At 38.2% G+C, this 15,178-nt stretch overlaps 1 protein-coding gene across 1 annotated transcript in view; it reads right to left on the minus strand.

Moving 5' to 3' along the window:
* Positions 1–12,384, minus strand: part of lrrc1 (leucine rich repeat containing 1) — a 52,586-nt gene extending 40,202 nt beyond the window's left edge. The window contains exon 1 of the mRNA XM_067385457.1: positions 11,865–12,384. Within this exon, the coding sequence (XP_067241558.1) occupies positions 11,865–12,023 (159 nt within the window). The 5' untranslated portion in view covers positions 12,024–12,384. The remainder of the gene's footprint in view (positions 1–11,864) is intronic.
* Positions 12,385–15,178: the final 2,794 nt, after the last annotated feature.

Here is a 15,178-nt window from a genome sequence, read left to right on the forward strand (position 1 = left end):
ATGGTGTGAAACTGACTTCAGAAACGGTGTGACGGCTCTTTGAGTTTCATGCAATAAATGAATAATGCATTACATTTCGCAGAGCTTTTCAAACACTGCCAAAGCATCTGAAGACCTTGACGGCGATTTAAAGGAAGCTACAACAAAGAGGATCAATTTTGGACATCACAGTGTCAAAAAAAATGCATGCAAATAATTTCATATGCCTCACATTGCATGGATAGATAAAACTAAACTATGGGGATTAAATAAATGCAAGTTGAGCTGCGCCGACCCGACACAAACTCACCTCATGTTTACGTTCACGCGAGAGTGACAAAATGCTTTATTTAATTCAATATACACATAGAGACCTCACTTTATAAGACAATTTCGAAAATGACCCACCTCCATCGAGATTTCTTGTACTTTATTTGCAAAACTACTGCGCTGGTGAGCATTGTAGTCGTTGTAGTCCAGAGCTGCGCTTGGAGTATTTACGACAGTGTGATTCACTGAAGGAACCTGTAGGGGGAGCTTCACAAATCTTACTGAGTTCCGCTTTAAGGCGATTTAGATCTATCAGACCTATCAGACCGTTACCATTTTGTTTATTTAAACGGGGAATTATCCAAGTTAGCGTCAGTAAGTTATGGAGTGCCGCAAAGCTCTGTTTAAGGCCCTCTGCTGTTTTCAATATGCATGCTGCCTCTTGGCAATATTATTAGAAAACTAGTAAAAAACTTGTTTCCACTGTTATCCTGATGATACTCAGTTATATTTCTTTATGACCAGATGAAATCTCTAAATTATCCAAGGTGACAGAGTGTGTTAAAGATAATTATTTTCTATTAAATTTGGATAAGATTGAGGTATTACTTATTGGACCAAAAAACTGTACACACAATCTCTTAAGAGTATTATTTGCATCTATAAGGATTTACCATTACTTCATCCTCTACAGTTAAAGACCTGGGTGTTATATTACACAGCAACAAAAAAAATCATATTTCATATGTTACAAAAACAGCCTTCTTCCACCTCAGAAATATCGCTAATCTATGTTTCTGATGCAGAAAAGCTAGTGCATGCATTCATTACCTGTGGACTGGATTACTGTGATGCATTGTGGTTGTCCAACTACAGTTAGTCCAAAATGCAGCTGCTAGAGGGACATATTGTTCACAAGCTGTTTTACTGACGTCTTTCCGCGACTGAATCACTGATTGAGTGATTACATGATTCATTTCTGTAAGTTGTTCTGTATCTTTCAACATACCCTCTGAAGTTCATTCATGTCATTTTTGTGATTTATGTCACTTTTTTGTGATTTATAGGATGGGAGAAGTGAAGTTTGGTTCACATATCAACTGAAAACATCACAGACAGACAGAAAGATAGAGCCTTGGGATCGATATCAATTCATCAAAATGAGAATCAAGAAATCAATATTTTCAACACAGCCCTGGTTTTTTATTATTGTATGGTCATATTTCAACATAACAACAAGAAAACAACACAACTGTCATCGGACACACGTGTACACAGACACATGCATCCTCAAATAGGCAAAATTACTAATTCAACTGCACTTGACACTTGACCTCCTGCACTGACCTTCAGCAAGATAACCAACCAAGTAACAAATGAAACCAAACAATGTGAATAACTGTGCCACAGTTGCAGAACCACAAACAGGTCATTATCAAAAAGAGAAGAACAGAAATGTTGCTCTTCTTGTTTTCAGTCCTCTTCTCACTCTGCAATAAACACGTTAGGGCCACACAGGAAGAGAACATCATCTAGACAATAGACACACAGAAACCTCCCAGACTGCAACAGGTACGGCACACAATAGAGCTCTTTAGACTCGGAAGTTTACGCCACATTCATCTCAATACTTCCGTTACAAAGGCTGCTATTGTTTTAAAAGGTAATGAATGAAACCAGCAATCTATGAGAGGACAAAACCATCAAGTGGTATTGGCGCGTTACTGGGCGGACGCATCGACAAACCGGCCGCTGAGGCGGAACACTAACCCGTTCTTCCTGTTAATGAAGCTTGCCGGCTGTCGCCCCTCCTCCACCCATCAGCCTGCAAATACAAGTTTACATTAACCTTTTTAACCCCTCTGTCAATATTTGAAGCCTGACTGGAATCAAATACAGTTAGACACAAAGCTAACTCAGTCACAATGATAGCCTTCCCAATCCAAGAAGATCCACATTAGGCAACACAATCTAAACTGAAAAAAATAAAATGAAATAAAATATTTCTTCATTTGGAAATTAAATTACTCCTAAATGTTTAGTGCAAATGAAAAAAAAAATAATAATTTGCTAGCAAATTTATTTTAGATAAAAGCTAGGTTAAGAAAATGTGAGTGGTGCTTGTCAGTCCAAAACTCTACTAGGATGACTTTCTTTTTATCTCATGTCATTCTAAAGAATTTCTCATCATTTTTACCGGTTTACCTTATTAAAACTCAATCAGAAACGGTCTGTTTTTGCTCCAAACATTATCGTTTGTTGTTGTTTGTTTGTTTTATTTTGGCCGATCTCTGTTCCGGACTTGCACAAACTGAATTGCGATCATTTCCCAAAATGTTATTTGTGTGGAAATATTAAAAAGTCTGTTAACACACCAAAGACAGGACACACTGAAGACAGACGCAAAAAGGAGAGGACACTGTACCAGACACAGCAAGCTCACCGTTCACGGTGCTCAAAATATTAGAAGAAAAATATAAATATTGAATTAGGGGTTTATATGAATGTATCTCTGAAGGGAACTGACAGTCTTATTTCAGACTTATTTCACATTATTCCAAAAATGAACATTCTGTCATTTATTACTCACCCTCATGTCGTTCCACACCCGTAAGACCTTCGTTCATCTTCAGAACACAAATTAAGATATTTTTGTTGAAATACAATGGCTCAGTGAGGCCTGCATTCACAGCAATGACATTTCCTCTCTCAAGATCCATTAATGTACTAATAAACATATTTAAATCAGTTCATGTGAGTACAGTGGTTCAATATTAATATTATAAAAGGGACGAGAATATTTTTGGTGCGCCAAAAAAACAAAATAACGACTTATTTAGTGATGGCCGATTTCAAAACACTGCTTCATGAAGCTTCGGAGCATAAATGAATCAGTGTGTCGAATCATGATTTGGATCGCGTTTCAAACTGCCAACGGCTGAAATCACATGACTTTGGCGCTCCGAACCGCTGATTCGACACACTAATTCATTTATGATCCGATTCTTCCTGAAACAGTGTTTTGAAATCAACCATCACTAACGGTTTTTTTTCTTTTTCTTTTTTTTTTTTTTTTTGGCGCAACAAAAATATTCTTGCTGCTTTATAATATTAATATTGAACCACTGTACTCACATGAACTGATTTAAATATGTTTTTAGTACATTAATGGATCTTGAGAGAGGAAATGTCATTGCTGGCAATGCAGGCCTCACTGAGCCATCGGATTTCATCAAAAATATCTTAATTTGTGTTCTGAAGATGAACAAAGGTCTTACGGGTGTGGAACGACATGAGGGTGAGTGATTAATGACAGAATTTTCATTTTTGGGTGAACCAACCCTTTCAGTCCTCCTCTTACCTACGTATAATGCCTATATTAATATATTGTCTATAAGTGCACCGCTGCTTTGTGTACAGCAGTACCAAAGGAAATTAAATCGCTGCTGACCCATAAGCGCCACCTACTGTTAGAGAGTGAATTTGCATTTTCATTCAATCCATCTGTCGTTTATATTTTGTGCAGGTATGTTTATGTAGTATAATTTCACAAAGCTAACATCAGACCATTGATTTTGCTTTAAATTTTGCAATCTAATTTAAATGTGTGTAGCATCTTTGTTTGGATCGTGATTAAAATCCAGTGTTTTTTTTTTTTTTGTAAAAATATTTTTTATGTAAAATATTTTTTTAGCCTGTAATATCACAAATAAACAACAAACACATTTTCATAAAGAAAAAACAAAAATCAATTTTTATAAGAACTGGTATAGGAATCGGCCCATTTGCAATTGGAATCGACCATGAAAAATCATGATCAGGGCACCCTAATTAAAACCTTTTTAGACGATCATCATCTTTTACATCAAATCTTATATTTAAATCAAATTCAGTTAGAATAACAAGACACTATAGGGCTGTTAACAATCAAATAAAACCAAATACCATCAAAATGACCTGCAGAGATGACACAGAAGCTGCATCTGAAGTGGCATTTATGCCGTTTCCACCTGATATTAAGATATGTTTTGTCGACCAGATCACAAGTAGATGAGGGAGACACCACATTTACACCTGGTGTTTTAATCCATCTTTTTCAACCACTTCTGTCCTAATTTCTTCAAAAAGAGGGTCTATGGGTGGGCAAATATATGTTGTTGTTTTTTTCAGATCTTCCAATCTAATGGACAAAATAAATTTGAGCAATTTACATATAAATGCTACTGGAGTTGACAACAGAGTTTAAATCCCATCTGGCTAAAGCTCTTCCTATAATGTTTATGCATTAGGTCAGTAGGAGGAGAGTAAGAGGTCTTTAGTTGCTGTTCGAACACATTTGACCACATGAGCGTCTACACTGTGAAAGCAATCCGGTCGAATACTACCTCTGGAAGTGGTCAATCTCAAAGTGTTTTAGACCCGTTTACACCTGTATTCAGCATCGTCCACTAGAGATTGGATTGATGAAAATGAATTCTAATGCATGTATAAACAGGACCTCAGGTATATTTACACGGACTGTTTAATGCTGCTCAGAGGTGGCATCATTTACACTGCAAATGCATAAAAAATGCTGTGAGATTAATGTTAAAAAAACAAACATAATATTTAAATATGAAATTATTTTTAAACAATTAAATGATACTTTAAACATGAAAAGTCAGCGAGTGGCTGTCTTAATGAGTCATTCATGCAACCAATTCGTTCAGACAGCTGATTCATTCATTCAGTGACTCCCTCTATCTGAATATGTCTACTTCTCACCTATTTACTACAAAAATGCAAATAGAGGAATGTGTAAAAAAAATCAGAGTTTTCACTCAAAAGTAGGAGAAAAGTCCCGGATGACTTCAACCGAGATTCTGAAATGTGCATCTGATGGACATTTGACAACTCATAACAGGTCTGCTGTGACTTTCTTTGACAATATTGTGTCTAAAAATGTAACTGATAATATTAATTTCTTCTTGATGTTTAACTGCTGTATAAAAAACACGTTTGCAATCATGCTGATATTCCAGAAAAACAGCCTTCCTGCTCGTGTGATATTGCTGAACTATAGCAGAGCATTCTAATAGGCACGCAGTGAAAGCCTTACAAATGTCAGCTCACACAATGATAAACAATTAAAATATTATCGCAGATAATACATATCACACATTCCTACTATCTAAACCGGTATTCAACATAAAAAAGGATTAGCAAAGCTGAGAGAGACTAGCATCAGACCCAGCTGTATCCGACTCTGACCAACAGGCACTGGTTCCCCCACACACATCTTTCGTCACGATTAACTCTCCTCACAGCATTCCTCACATTTTAGGCCAAACAACAAGTCTCAGATTCCAGGAAATCTCCACGATAAGAGCATTCGTATATAAACTGACAAGAAACAGGCGTGTTTTTTCCACCTCTTCCTAAGCTCATCTTTAACCTCAGTAACATCAGTCTAAACTCTGCGCTTTTGGCTTTGATATGGGCTCTTGACTAAATGCCCTGCGGTCACACTGGGCCCACATGGTACAAAGGAGGAGAGTGAAATGTCCAACCATTAACTAAATTCTGTCTCAATATACACTACTGAGATGTTTATATTTGTCTCCAGAGCTTTGCTGGAGAATCCCATTGGCTGCTCTGCTTGCTCTCACAACAAACGTCCAACTTAAGTGACTCTGCCAACGGTCTGAATTCCACAAACAGAGATGTCAAACAGGATGACAGCACATTTTACAGGAACTGCAATCATTCAGAGCATTCAGGGGTCGTGTTCTGGTCAAAAACGCACACTTATTCCCTCAGATGTTTAAGAAGAAAAGTTTCCAAGCTTCATAAAGGACAAACTTACATCATTATTCACTGACAATCTCCCCCTCCGATGAGCTGATGATGACCACTGTGAGCAGTCAGTGGGTGGAACTTTTGTGAAGCAGATCAATTCATTTAATAAAAAGAATGATTCATTAACCAGCTGGATATTACTAGTTCTCAGGAACTGGATGAACATCAAAATAATAAGTTTAGAATTTCCATCCGTTTCTCACACAAAACTATTGTATACTTTCAGATACAACACCACAGTACTTCTTAATGATACTTTGATGGTGCTTTCAATGCTTCAGGAAAAGCTTCATTTATTGTAGTATATGCATGGGAGAATATTATTCAAAGTTCTTCCTTTCGTGAACAACACAAAGTTAAGTAAATGTGGACAGAAGTTGCATTAAAGGATTAGTTCACTTCTGAATGAAAATGTCCTGATAATTTCCTCACCTCCATGTCATCCAGGATGTTCATGTCTTTCTTTCTTCAGTGGAAAAGAAATGAAGGTTTTTGAGGAAAACATTCCAGGATTTTTCTCCATATAGTGGACTTCACTGGGGTTCAACGGGTTGAAGGTCCAAATGTCAGTTTCAGTGCAGCTTCAAAGAGCTCTACATGATCCCAGACGAGGAATAAGAGTCTTATCTAGAGAAACCATCACTCATTTAAAAAAAAAAAAAAAAAAAAAGTAATCATGTTGGAAAGATCACACGTGACATAGGCGGACGTACCATGGTAGGACGAAAAACTCTTTTTTTTTTTTTTTTGTAAAGGCCGTTTGACTTAGTCTTTGCACGTTATCTTTGTAGACACTGGATTGGTACTTCTCTTTCCAACGTAATGCATGGCGCATTGCAGAGCAGTGCAAGAGGAGCATTTGAGGATAAAAATATTATTTTTTTATAAAATGGCCAATGGTTTCTCTAGATAAGACTCTTATTCCTCGTCTGGGATCATGTAGAGCTCTTTGAAGCTGCACTGAAACTGACATTTGGACCTTCAACCCGTTGAACCCCATTGAAGTTCACTATATGGAGAAAAATCCTGGAATTTTTTCCTCAAAAACCTTCATTTCTTTTCGACTGAAGAAAGAAAGACATGAACATCTCAGATGACATGGGGGAGAGTAAATGATCCGGACATTTTCATTCAGAAGTGAACTAATCCTTTAACAGTGCACAATAAAAGTTACATTTCACTCTTACAAAAAGTTTCCAAAAGATTCTCGCAGCAATGCCATAGAAGAACCATGTTTGGTTCCCCAAAGAACCTTTCAAAGAATCAGTTCTTAAAAGAACCATTTTAATAATCTAAAGAATCTTTTTCTGCTATAAAGAACCTTTTGTGGAACGGAAAGGTTCTGTGGATGTTAAAGGTTCCTCATGGAACCATCATAATAAAGAACCTTTATTTTTAAGAGTGTAAAAGTAGTTCCCTTAAAAGCATTAATTGCACAGTATATTTTAGAGGCACTGGAAATCAAAATGAACATGCTGTGACACGGATAACTGATATCTGAGTTCAGTTCATGTCGTTCCCAACAATAAATGGTTAAACTAGAATACTTTCGGTTCAACAACTCACTCCTCAAAGGGAAAGTCTGATATGTGGCCAATTTACTGGCGTTTCATGTTTCCACATGTCTGTTATAAAACACAGCTTCACCTTTTTATCTCAGCAAAGACGTGGTGGAGAGAGACTAATAACAGCTATTAATTATACAAAACCTTTGATAAGTTATGCATTTTTACATGACTTTCTTGTTCTCAAAACTCAATGGTTTTTTGGAGAATGATTATTTGTTCATTTTATATATTAGTCCTCTCAACAGCTGGTATTAACAAAACCAATAAAACAGCGTAACTGACCTGTAAAAGTTGTTTTGTTCCCTTTTCTCGTTGCCTTGTGTTGCTTTGGCTTCTTGTGTGAAGAGCATTTATCATGTTCACGCCTGACTTAATTCTGCATTCGAGTTTTTGATGAAACCAGCTCAAGGTCTTTTTCAAACACACTTTCGAGGAAAACACCCTGGAATTTCCTAAAACAAGATTATCCCTTCAAGAGATCCCACACAGATAAGCTCAAATAAGACAGAGAATGTTTTACTGCTGCAGTTGATGAGCACAGCATTTGAATCCATCACTGGTCTGGAAGATTTGATTCATTACATGCCAAAGAATGGCTGAGAGCGGTGCTTGCGGTCGGTCTATCAGCACTGCATGCAGGATTTACTGCTTTACTAGCATGAAGAGCAAAGCAAACGTGTGCTCTTTACAAACTATCTTTGATATCTTCTGCTCTTTTCTGAGAGAGTTCTTCTGTTACTGCAATTACAATCTTCCTCGTGTAATCTTTACCGCATCCTAAAAGCGTGATTCAAGTAGATGAGAGGGAAAAGGCTTTTTGAGTTGATGCACCGTAATGAGAGCTGAAGGAAGTTGAATCATGGTTTAAATCTACATTGAGCCTGAAAAGTGTGCCGCTGGTATTCTCCTGAAGGTGGTTTCTGACGCTTCACGCATGGGTCTGCGGTCATGAACCAATGCTCCGCTTTTGCACTACAGTTGAAAACCATCACTTCTACACTGTGGAGAAAAGCTCTGCGTGACCCTCTCATTTCATATTGCATATTAAATTGTCAGTATTACTTCGCAGCGAATGTTCCTATAACTATTGACAGAAGTATCCACTTTTTAGTGTGTTCACACTGCAGCAACTGGGAAGATTTTAGTCATAGGAACAACTAAATTAGCTCCTACATCAGAGTCTGACCCAGCACAACAGGAACTACCAGTGACGCAAGTGTCTGCTGACTGGCCGAACGCATGAAATGCCAGCACCCGCCATTACTAAAAAGCAGTGTAAACACACAGTTTACTTACTCTACGAACAACATGCAGAAAGCTAATGTTAACGGCATTTACCCGTCTGAGGTGCTGAGCTCTTTTCTCAGCTTTGATGATATGCAGCACTGCAAGTAGTAGTAAATTTCATCTCTACCCCTCCTTTTTGCTCTTTCAATCGCATAAATTTATCCATCTACATTCCATCTCCGTTATCACGAAACCTGTGACAAACAACAAACTCAGCTCTGATCACCGGCATTCGCTGTGTCGTGTTAGTGGATTCATTATGTCGGACTCACCGCAGGTAACTCATAATCTGCAGTTGTTACTCCTGAAAAAAACATTGCATGCGGCGCCTGTGGAGTGTGGAAAGTTACTGGAGCGCGCAGCCGCGCTCGTCTCTGACAAGGAACGTCATGGCAGTGATTGACAAGCCAGAGGGCCAATCGTTTACGCGATGATCGCGTAAACGATTGGCTGATGTTTTTAAGGCCCTACCTCGTGCACAGATGATGTATATTAATATTATTCCTCTCAGTGCACCTAATAAATAGTCTTTTATCAGTTAGTAAAGACAGTTTCAAGTAATATTGCAAAAATGTATAAAACAAAACATCCTCTTTAGCACCTTTAAAGGGAGTTACGCAATGCCTTGCGGAACTTCAGGGTTCCTACTGGCGGTGCGAATGAAACCAGGAAAATGGCCCTATGGGAAACTGTAGTTCTCGGGGGATTGTCCTGGTGGCTAGATCCTATAACTATCCGGTGCGAAAGACCCTCTAGTTTTAAAGGTTTTGCTCATGGTGATAGTTAATGGATAATTCCTTGTGGGTTTTAAACTTAAAGGGATAGTTCACCCAAAAAATAAAAATCATCCCATAATTTACTCACCCTCAAGCCATCCTAGATGAATTCGACTCAGACGAACATATTAAAAAAATATCCTGGCTTTTCCATGCTTTATAATGGGAGTGAATGGAGGTTGAGACTTTGAAGCCCAAAAAAACACATAAAAATAATCCATACAGCTCCAGGGTGTTAAAAAAAGACCTTCTGAAATGAAGCGATGGGTTTTTGTAAGAAAGATATCCATATTTAAAACTTAAAGGATTAGTTCACTTTCAAATAAAATTCTCACTCCCATGTCATCCAAGATGTTCATGTCTTTCTTTCTTCAGTCGAAAAGAAATTAAGGTTTTTAATGAAAACATTCCAGGATTATTCTCCATATAGTGGACTTCAATGGAGCCCAAACGGTTGAAGGTCAGAATCTGGTATCATTTAAAGCTCTTTGAAGCTGCACTGAAACTGTAATTTTGACCTTCAACTGTTTGGTGCCCATTGAAGTCCACTACATGGAGAAAAATCCTGGAATGTTTTCATCAAAAAGCTTCATTTGTTTTCGACTGAAGAAAGAAAGAAAGACATGAACATCTTGGATGGCATGGGGGTGAGAAAATTTTATTTGAAAGTGAACTAATCCTTTAATAGACTGTAATCACTGGCTTCCAGCAGACAGCCGTACGCATGGCGAAAGAGTAACCCGTGACGCGATGAACGACACTGAAATGATAATGAAATGAAAATGATTTGTTCAAACAAATAGGGCTGTGCAACAAACTCAAGCTCCTTTTCTATTATATTGAAATCCTCTGACATTTCTCTTTAAAAGAATCTCATTTCAGACTTCTAATTCGAGACCGGTGTTTTGTTTTGCTCTATCCTCTGCGCTTCCGCGTTCCTCAATACGTCATGTCAGAGGTCACTTTCCACCAGAGCCAGAACTGTGTACTGCCGCTGCTGGAAGTTAGTTAATATAGTTTAAATATGGATATTTCTCTTACAAAACCACTCACTTCAGAAGGCCTTTATTAACCCTCTGGAGTCGTATGATGGATGCAGTTTTTTAGGCTTCAAAATCTCAAGTGACCCATTCACTCCCATTATAAACCTGTATTTTTAATATAACTCAAGATTGTGTTTGTCTGAAAGAAGATAGTCATACACCAAGAATGGCTTGAGGGTGGGTAAATCATGGGATAATTTTCATTTTTGGGTTGAACTATCCCTTTAAAGCCTTTCAGCTATCTGCCCAAATATTTCTCCACCCCACTGTGTAATGAAGGAAGAGTTTGCTGGTACCCGCCACTGTCATTTTCAGGCCCCACAATGTTTTTCTCAACAACTTTATGCTGAGTTCCAGTGTTCTCCGCACAATGACAGTGGTTGAGTTTCAAAGCCTAGTGAGCAACCTAACTAGACAGCACTTTTGGGAGTCATACGTGCATTCATAAAACATAGCATCACAGAAATGTACAGCTCAGCATATGATGTCCAAAAATGCTGCTGACTCAGATTATGTCTACAATGCTGACTGACTCCCAATGATGCTGTGAAGGCCAAACTTTTGTAACCCACACCTGATGCCCAAAAGTGCTGCAGACTCTAATCTTCAGCCGGTCAAACGTTTGGAATGATTAAGACCTTTTTGAAAAACAGTAATATTGTAAAATAGCACTGTGATCAGCACCATTACTCCATTCAGTGTCACATGACCCTTCAGAAATCATTCTAATACGCTGTTTATGCGTGTTGCCAAGAGACCTGCTGCTGACTAGGAACTGCAGCTGATGGTGACCAAAATTGCAATGTGACTGTCCAAAACTAAAAAAGCGTCCTAATATCCAACATGCTCGGCGGAAATGTTGACTGACTCCTAATGATGCCCAAAACTGCTGCTGCTGCTGACTGGGCATGTGCGTGTGATGCCCAAAACTGCTGAATGAGTGTGAACACACACCTGACTCTGATCGCGCGCACACACACACACGCAGAAGAGCTGTATCAACAGACGCTTGTTAGGTTTTGAGACACGGCCCATAAATGCGTCTCATTCATCCATCCATTTGCGGGCAACAATGGTCCCAGCACAGGCTGGCGTCCTCTTACCTTGGGCAAATCCCGGAGCTGGTTGGCGTCCAGCAGAAGCTCTTCCAAACTGCCTCTGTAGCGATAGATCTCATCCGGGACGAAGAGGAGCGAGCAGTGGCGCTTATCGATCGACTCGATGTGACGGTTGCACCGCCACAGGGGGATACAGTGAAACATCACGGGATGGTGATCCGAATCCTGGATAAATCCGTAATGCTGGAAAAGTTTCCACAGCAATCAAAACTAAAACAAACAAGCGCGAGACACTCGGAGCGCCGAAGCAACTAGTGTCGGACACAATCTATCGATCCGCAGCGCAAATGTATCGCGCACAGAAACATGCAATCATAAAAACGTCGCGCTCCCCTTCGGCTTTGATCCCTGGAGTTTTCTTTCCGCCTTTTTCACCTTTCTCGCAACATCTTTACAGGAAGGCGCTGAAGAGTCCCGGGTCTTTCTTTGGAAGCGGTTACATGTCTGTTTAGCGGCGCTTATGTCGTGTTTTTCTTATCCCGGAGTTTATTTCCTCTTAGTCCAGTTTCTGACCCGGAACATTCACTCCCTCATTCCAGGTCGACGTCACGAATCCCATCGGCTCCTCCCTTTTTTCTGTCGCTCGCTCGCTCCCTCCTCCCTGCGCGTAAACAATAACACACACCAGAGTCAGCTGAACCACACTTCCCAACACACACCTGACCGTCCTTCAACAAGTGTAGATCTATCTATCTATCTATCTATCTATCTATCTATCTATCTATCTATCTATCTATCTATCTATCTATCTATCTATCTATCTATCTATCTATCTATCTATCTATCTATCTATCTATCTATCTATCTATCTATCTATCATAATTCTTTATCTATCTATCTATCTATCTATCTATCTATCTATCTATCTATCTATCTATCTATCTATCATAATTCTTTATCTATCTATCTATCTATCTATCTATCTATCTATCTATCTATCTATCTATCTATCTATCTATCTATCTATCTATCTATCTATCTATCTATCTATCTATCTATCTATCTATCTATCTATCTATCTATCTATCTATCTATCTATCTATCTATCATAATTCTTTATCTATCTATCTATCTATCTATCTATCTATCTATCCATCCATCCATCCATCCATCCATCCATCCATCCATCCATCCATCCATCCATCCATCCATCCATCCATCCATCCATCCATCCATCCATCCATCCATCCATCCATCCATCCATCCAAAACTTTATGATCCATATTATGATTTAAGAATATTTCAAATCATATTGTGTCCGTCAGCAAATGCAAAGAAATATGTCAGTATTTGATATTGTCACTGTCACAAATCTGCCTATTTTATTTTAATATTTCTCATAGCTTTTTGTTTATTTTACATGTTTCAAAATGCTAAATCTTTGTTTATTTACAGTTTATTTCTTCATATTTTTATATATTTGATTTCTTTTTAAAATTTTACATTTTAACGATACACATGCATTAGAAGGGGTGGATGATTATGATTCGACTTTTTTAACTTTAGTTAGTGTGTAATGTTGCTGTTTGATCATAAACAACATCTGCAAAGTTACGACGCTCAAAGTTCAATGCAAAGGGAGATATTTTCTTTTACAGAAATCACTGTTTAAGAACTACAACAAACAGCTGGTAGGAACTACAACAAGCTTCTTCCTGGGTCGGTGACATCACTAACCCTTAAATTTACATAAACCATGTTGGGCTGCTTTAGAGAAGAGGAAGAGTTGTTGTAGTAGAGTGTTGTTGTCATGTCGTCATTTTACGCCGAACTGCTTCACAAACGAGGGTCAATTCAACACAAAAGATGAACATGACGGCACATGCTAGTGGATGAGTTGAATCAACTCCACAGCAACTACATCAATTTATCCACTAACATTCAGAAACGTCTAAAAGTTGTAACTTCTTCCTGAGTCTCTCCATCAGTGTCGACTCCGGTTTGAACAATGTAAGGCTGAACACTGTTACTGACAATCCTCATTTTGGCTGCGTGAGATTCTCCAGCTTTGTTGTTGTTGAGCTGTTAAAGCTCCGCCCTCTTCTGGAGCAGCAGCTCATTTGCATTTAAAGGGACACACACAAAAACGGCGTGTTTTTGCTCACACCCAAATAGGGGCAAATTAGACAAGCTATAATAAATGATCTGTGGGGGATTTTGAGCTGAAACTTCACAGACACATTCTGGAGACACCAGAGACTTTTATTACAACTTGTGAAAGGGGCATAATAGGACAGTTTTAAATTTCAATGTAACAGAAAGAACAAGAATCAAAACAACAAAAACATGCTTTCCAACTCCACCATGTTTTAAGAACAATCTGAAAGGTCCCCAAAGTCTGTAAAAAATCGTATATTTTTCCTTTGAAATATAAGTTGTCATCTGAAGATTGGAACGAGGACCTAAAGGGTTAGTTCACCCAAAAATGAAAATTTGGAGCATTATGAATCTTTTGTGTCGAATCATGATTCGGATCGCGTGTAGAACTGCCAAACTGCTGAAATCACGTGACTTTGGCGCTCTGAACAGCTGATTCTAAATAAAAGATTCATAACGCTCCGAAGCTTCCTGAAGCAGTGTTTTGAAATCAGCCATCACTAAATAAGTCGTTTTTTTTTTTTTTTTTGGCGCAACAAAAATATTCTCGTGGCTTTATAATATTAATATTGAACCACTGTACTCACATGAACTGATTTAAATATGTTTTAGTACATTAATGGATCTTCATTTTTGGGTGAACTAACCCTTTAATAGAAAGGAATCCCAACTCAATGTTCCTTACAGCGGTGGAAGAAAAAGGTTGTAAATAAATGTAAATACAGAACATCTACTGATTGCAATGTTGATATGAAAATTGTGGGATCTCAAATCCAATAACATCTGTAATCTATCATTTCAAACCGGTACATTTCCAAACAAAATGAAAATAGCCAAAGTTGTTCTGCTGTATAAAACTGGGGATAGACACATCTTCCAAAATGTTCCAAAATTCTAGAAAAACTATTCACTAATAGATTAGACACATTTTTAGATAAACATAGCATGGGATGGGGGGTAGTGTTGCAGTGGGAGAAAAGTTGTTGAAGAGACAGGAAACTATTTGTGAAGCTGGGGGAATATTCCTTGTTGTGTTTGGACATTGCTTGTGGCGTCCCCCAGGGGTCAGTACTGGGTCCAGAATTATTTCTGCTTTAAACAATATTTGTAAAGTATCAAAAATAGTAAAATGACCTATTTGCTGATGACACAAATATTGCTCTGGGGGAATTTAAAGGAGCTACTGGACACTACTACTTCAG

Source organism: Chanodichthys erythropterus, chromosome 5 (assembly GCF_024489055.1).
Source record: "Chanodichthys erythropterus isolate Z2021 chromosome 5, ASM2448905v1, whole genome shotgun sequence".
NCBI classification, from domain to species: Eukaryota; Metazoa; Chordata; class Actinopteri; order Cypriniformes; family Xenocyprididae; genus Chanodichthys; species Chanodichthys erythropterus.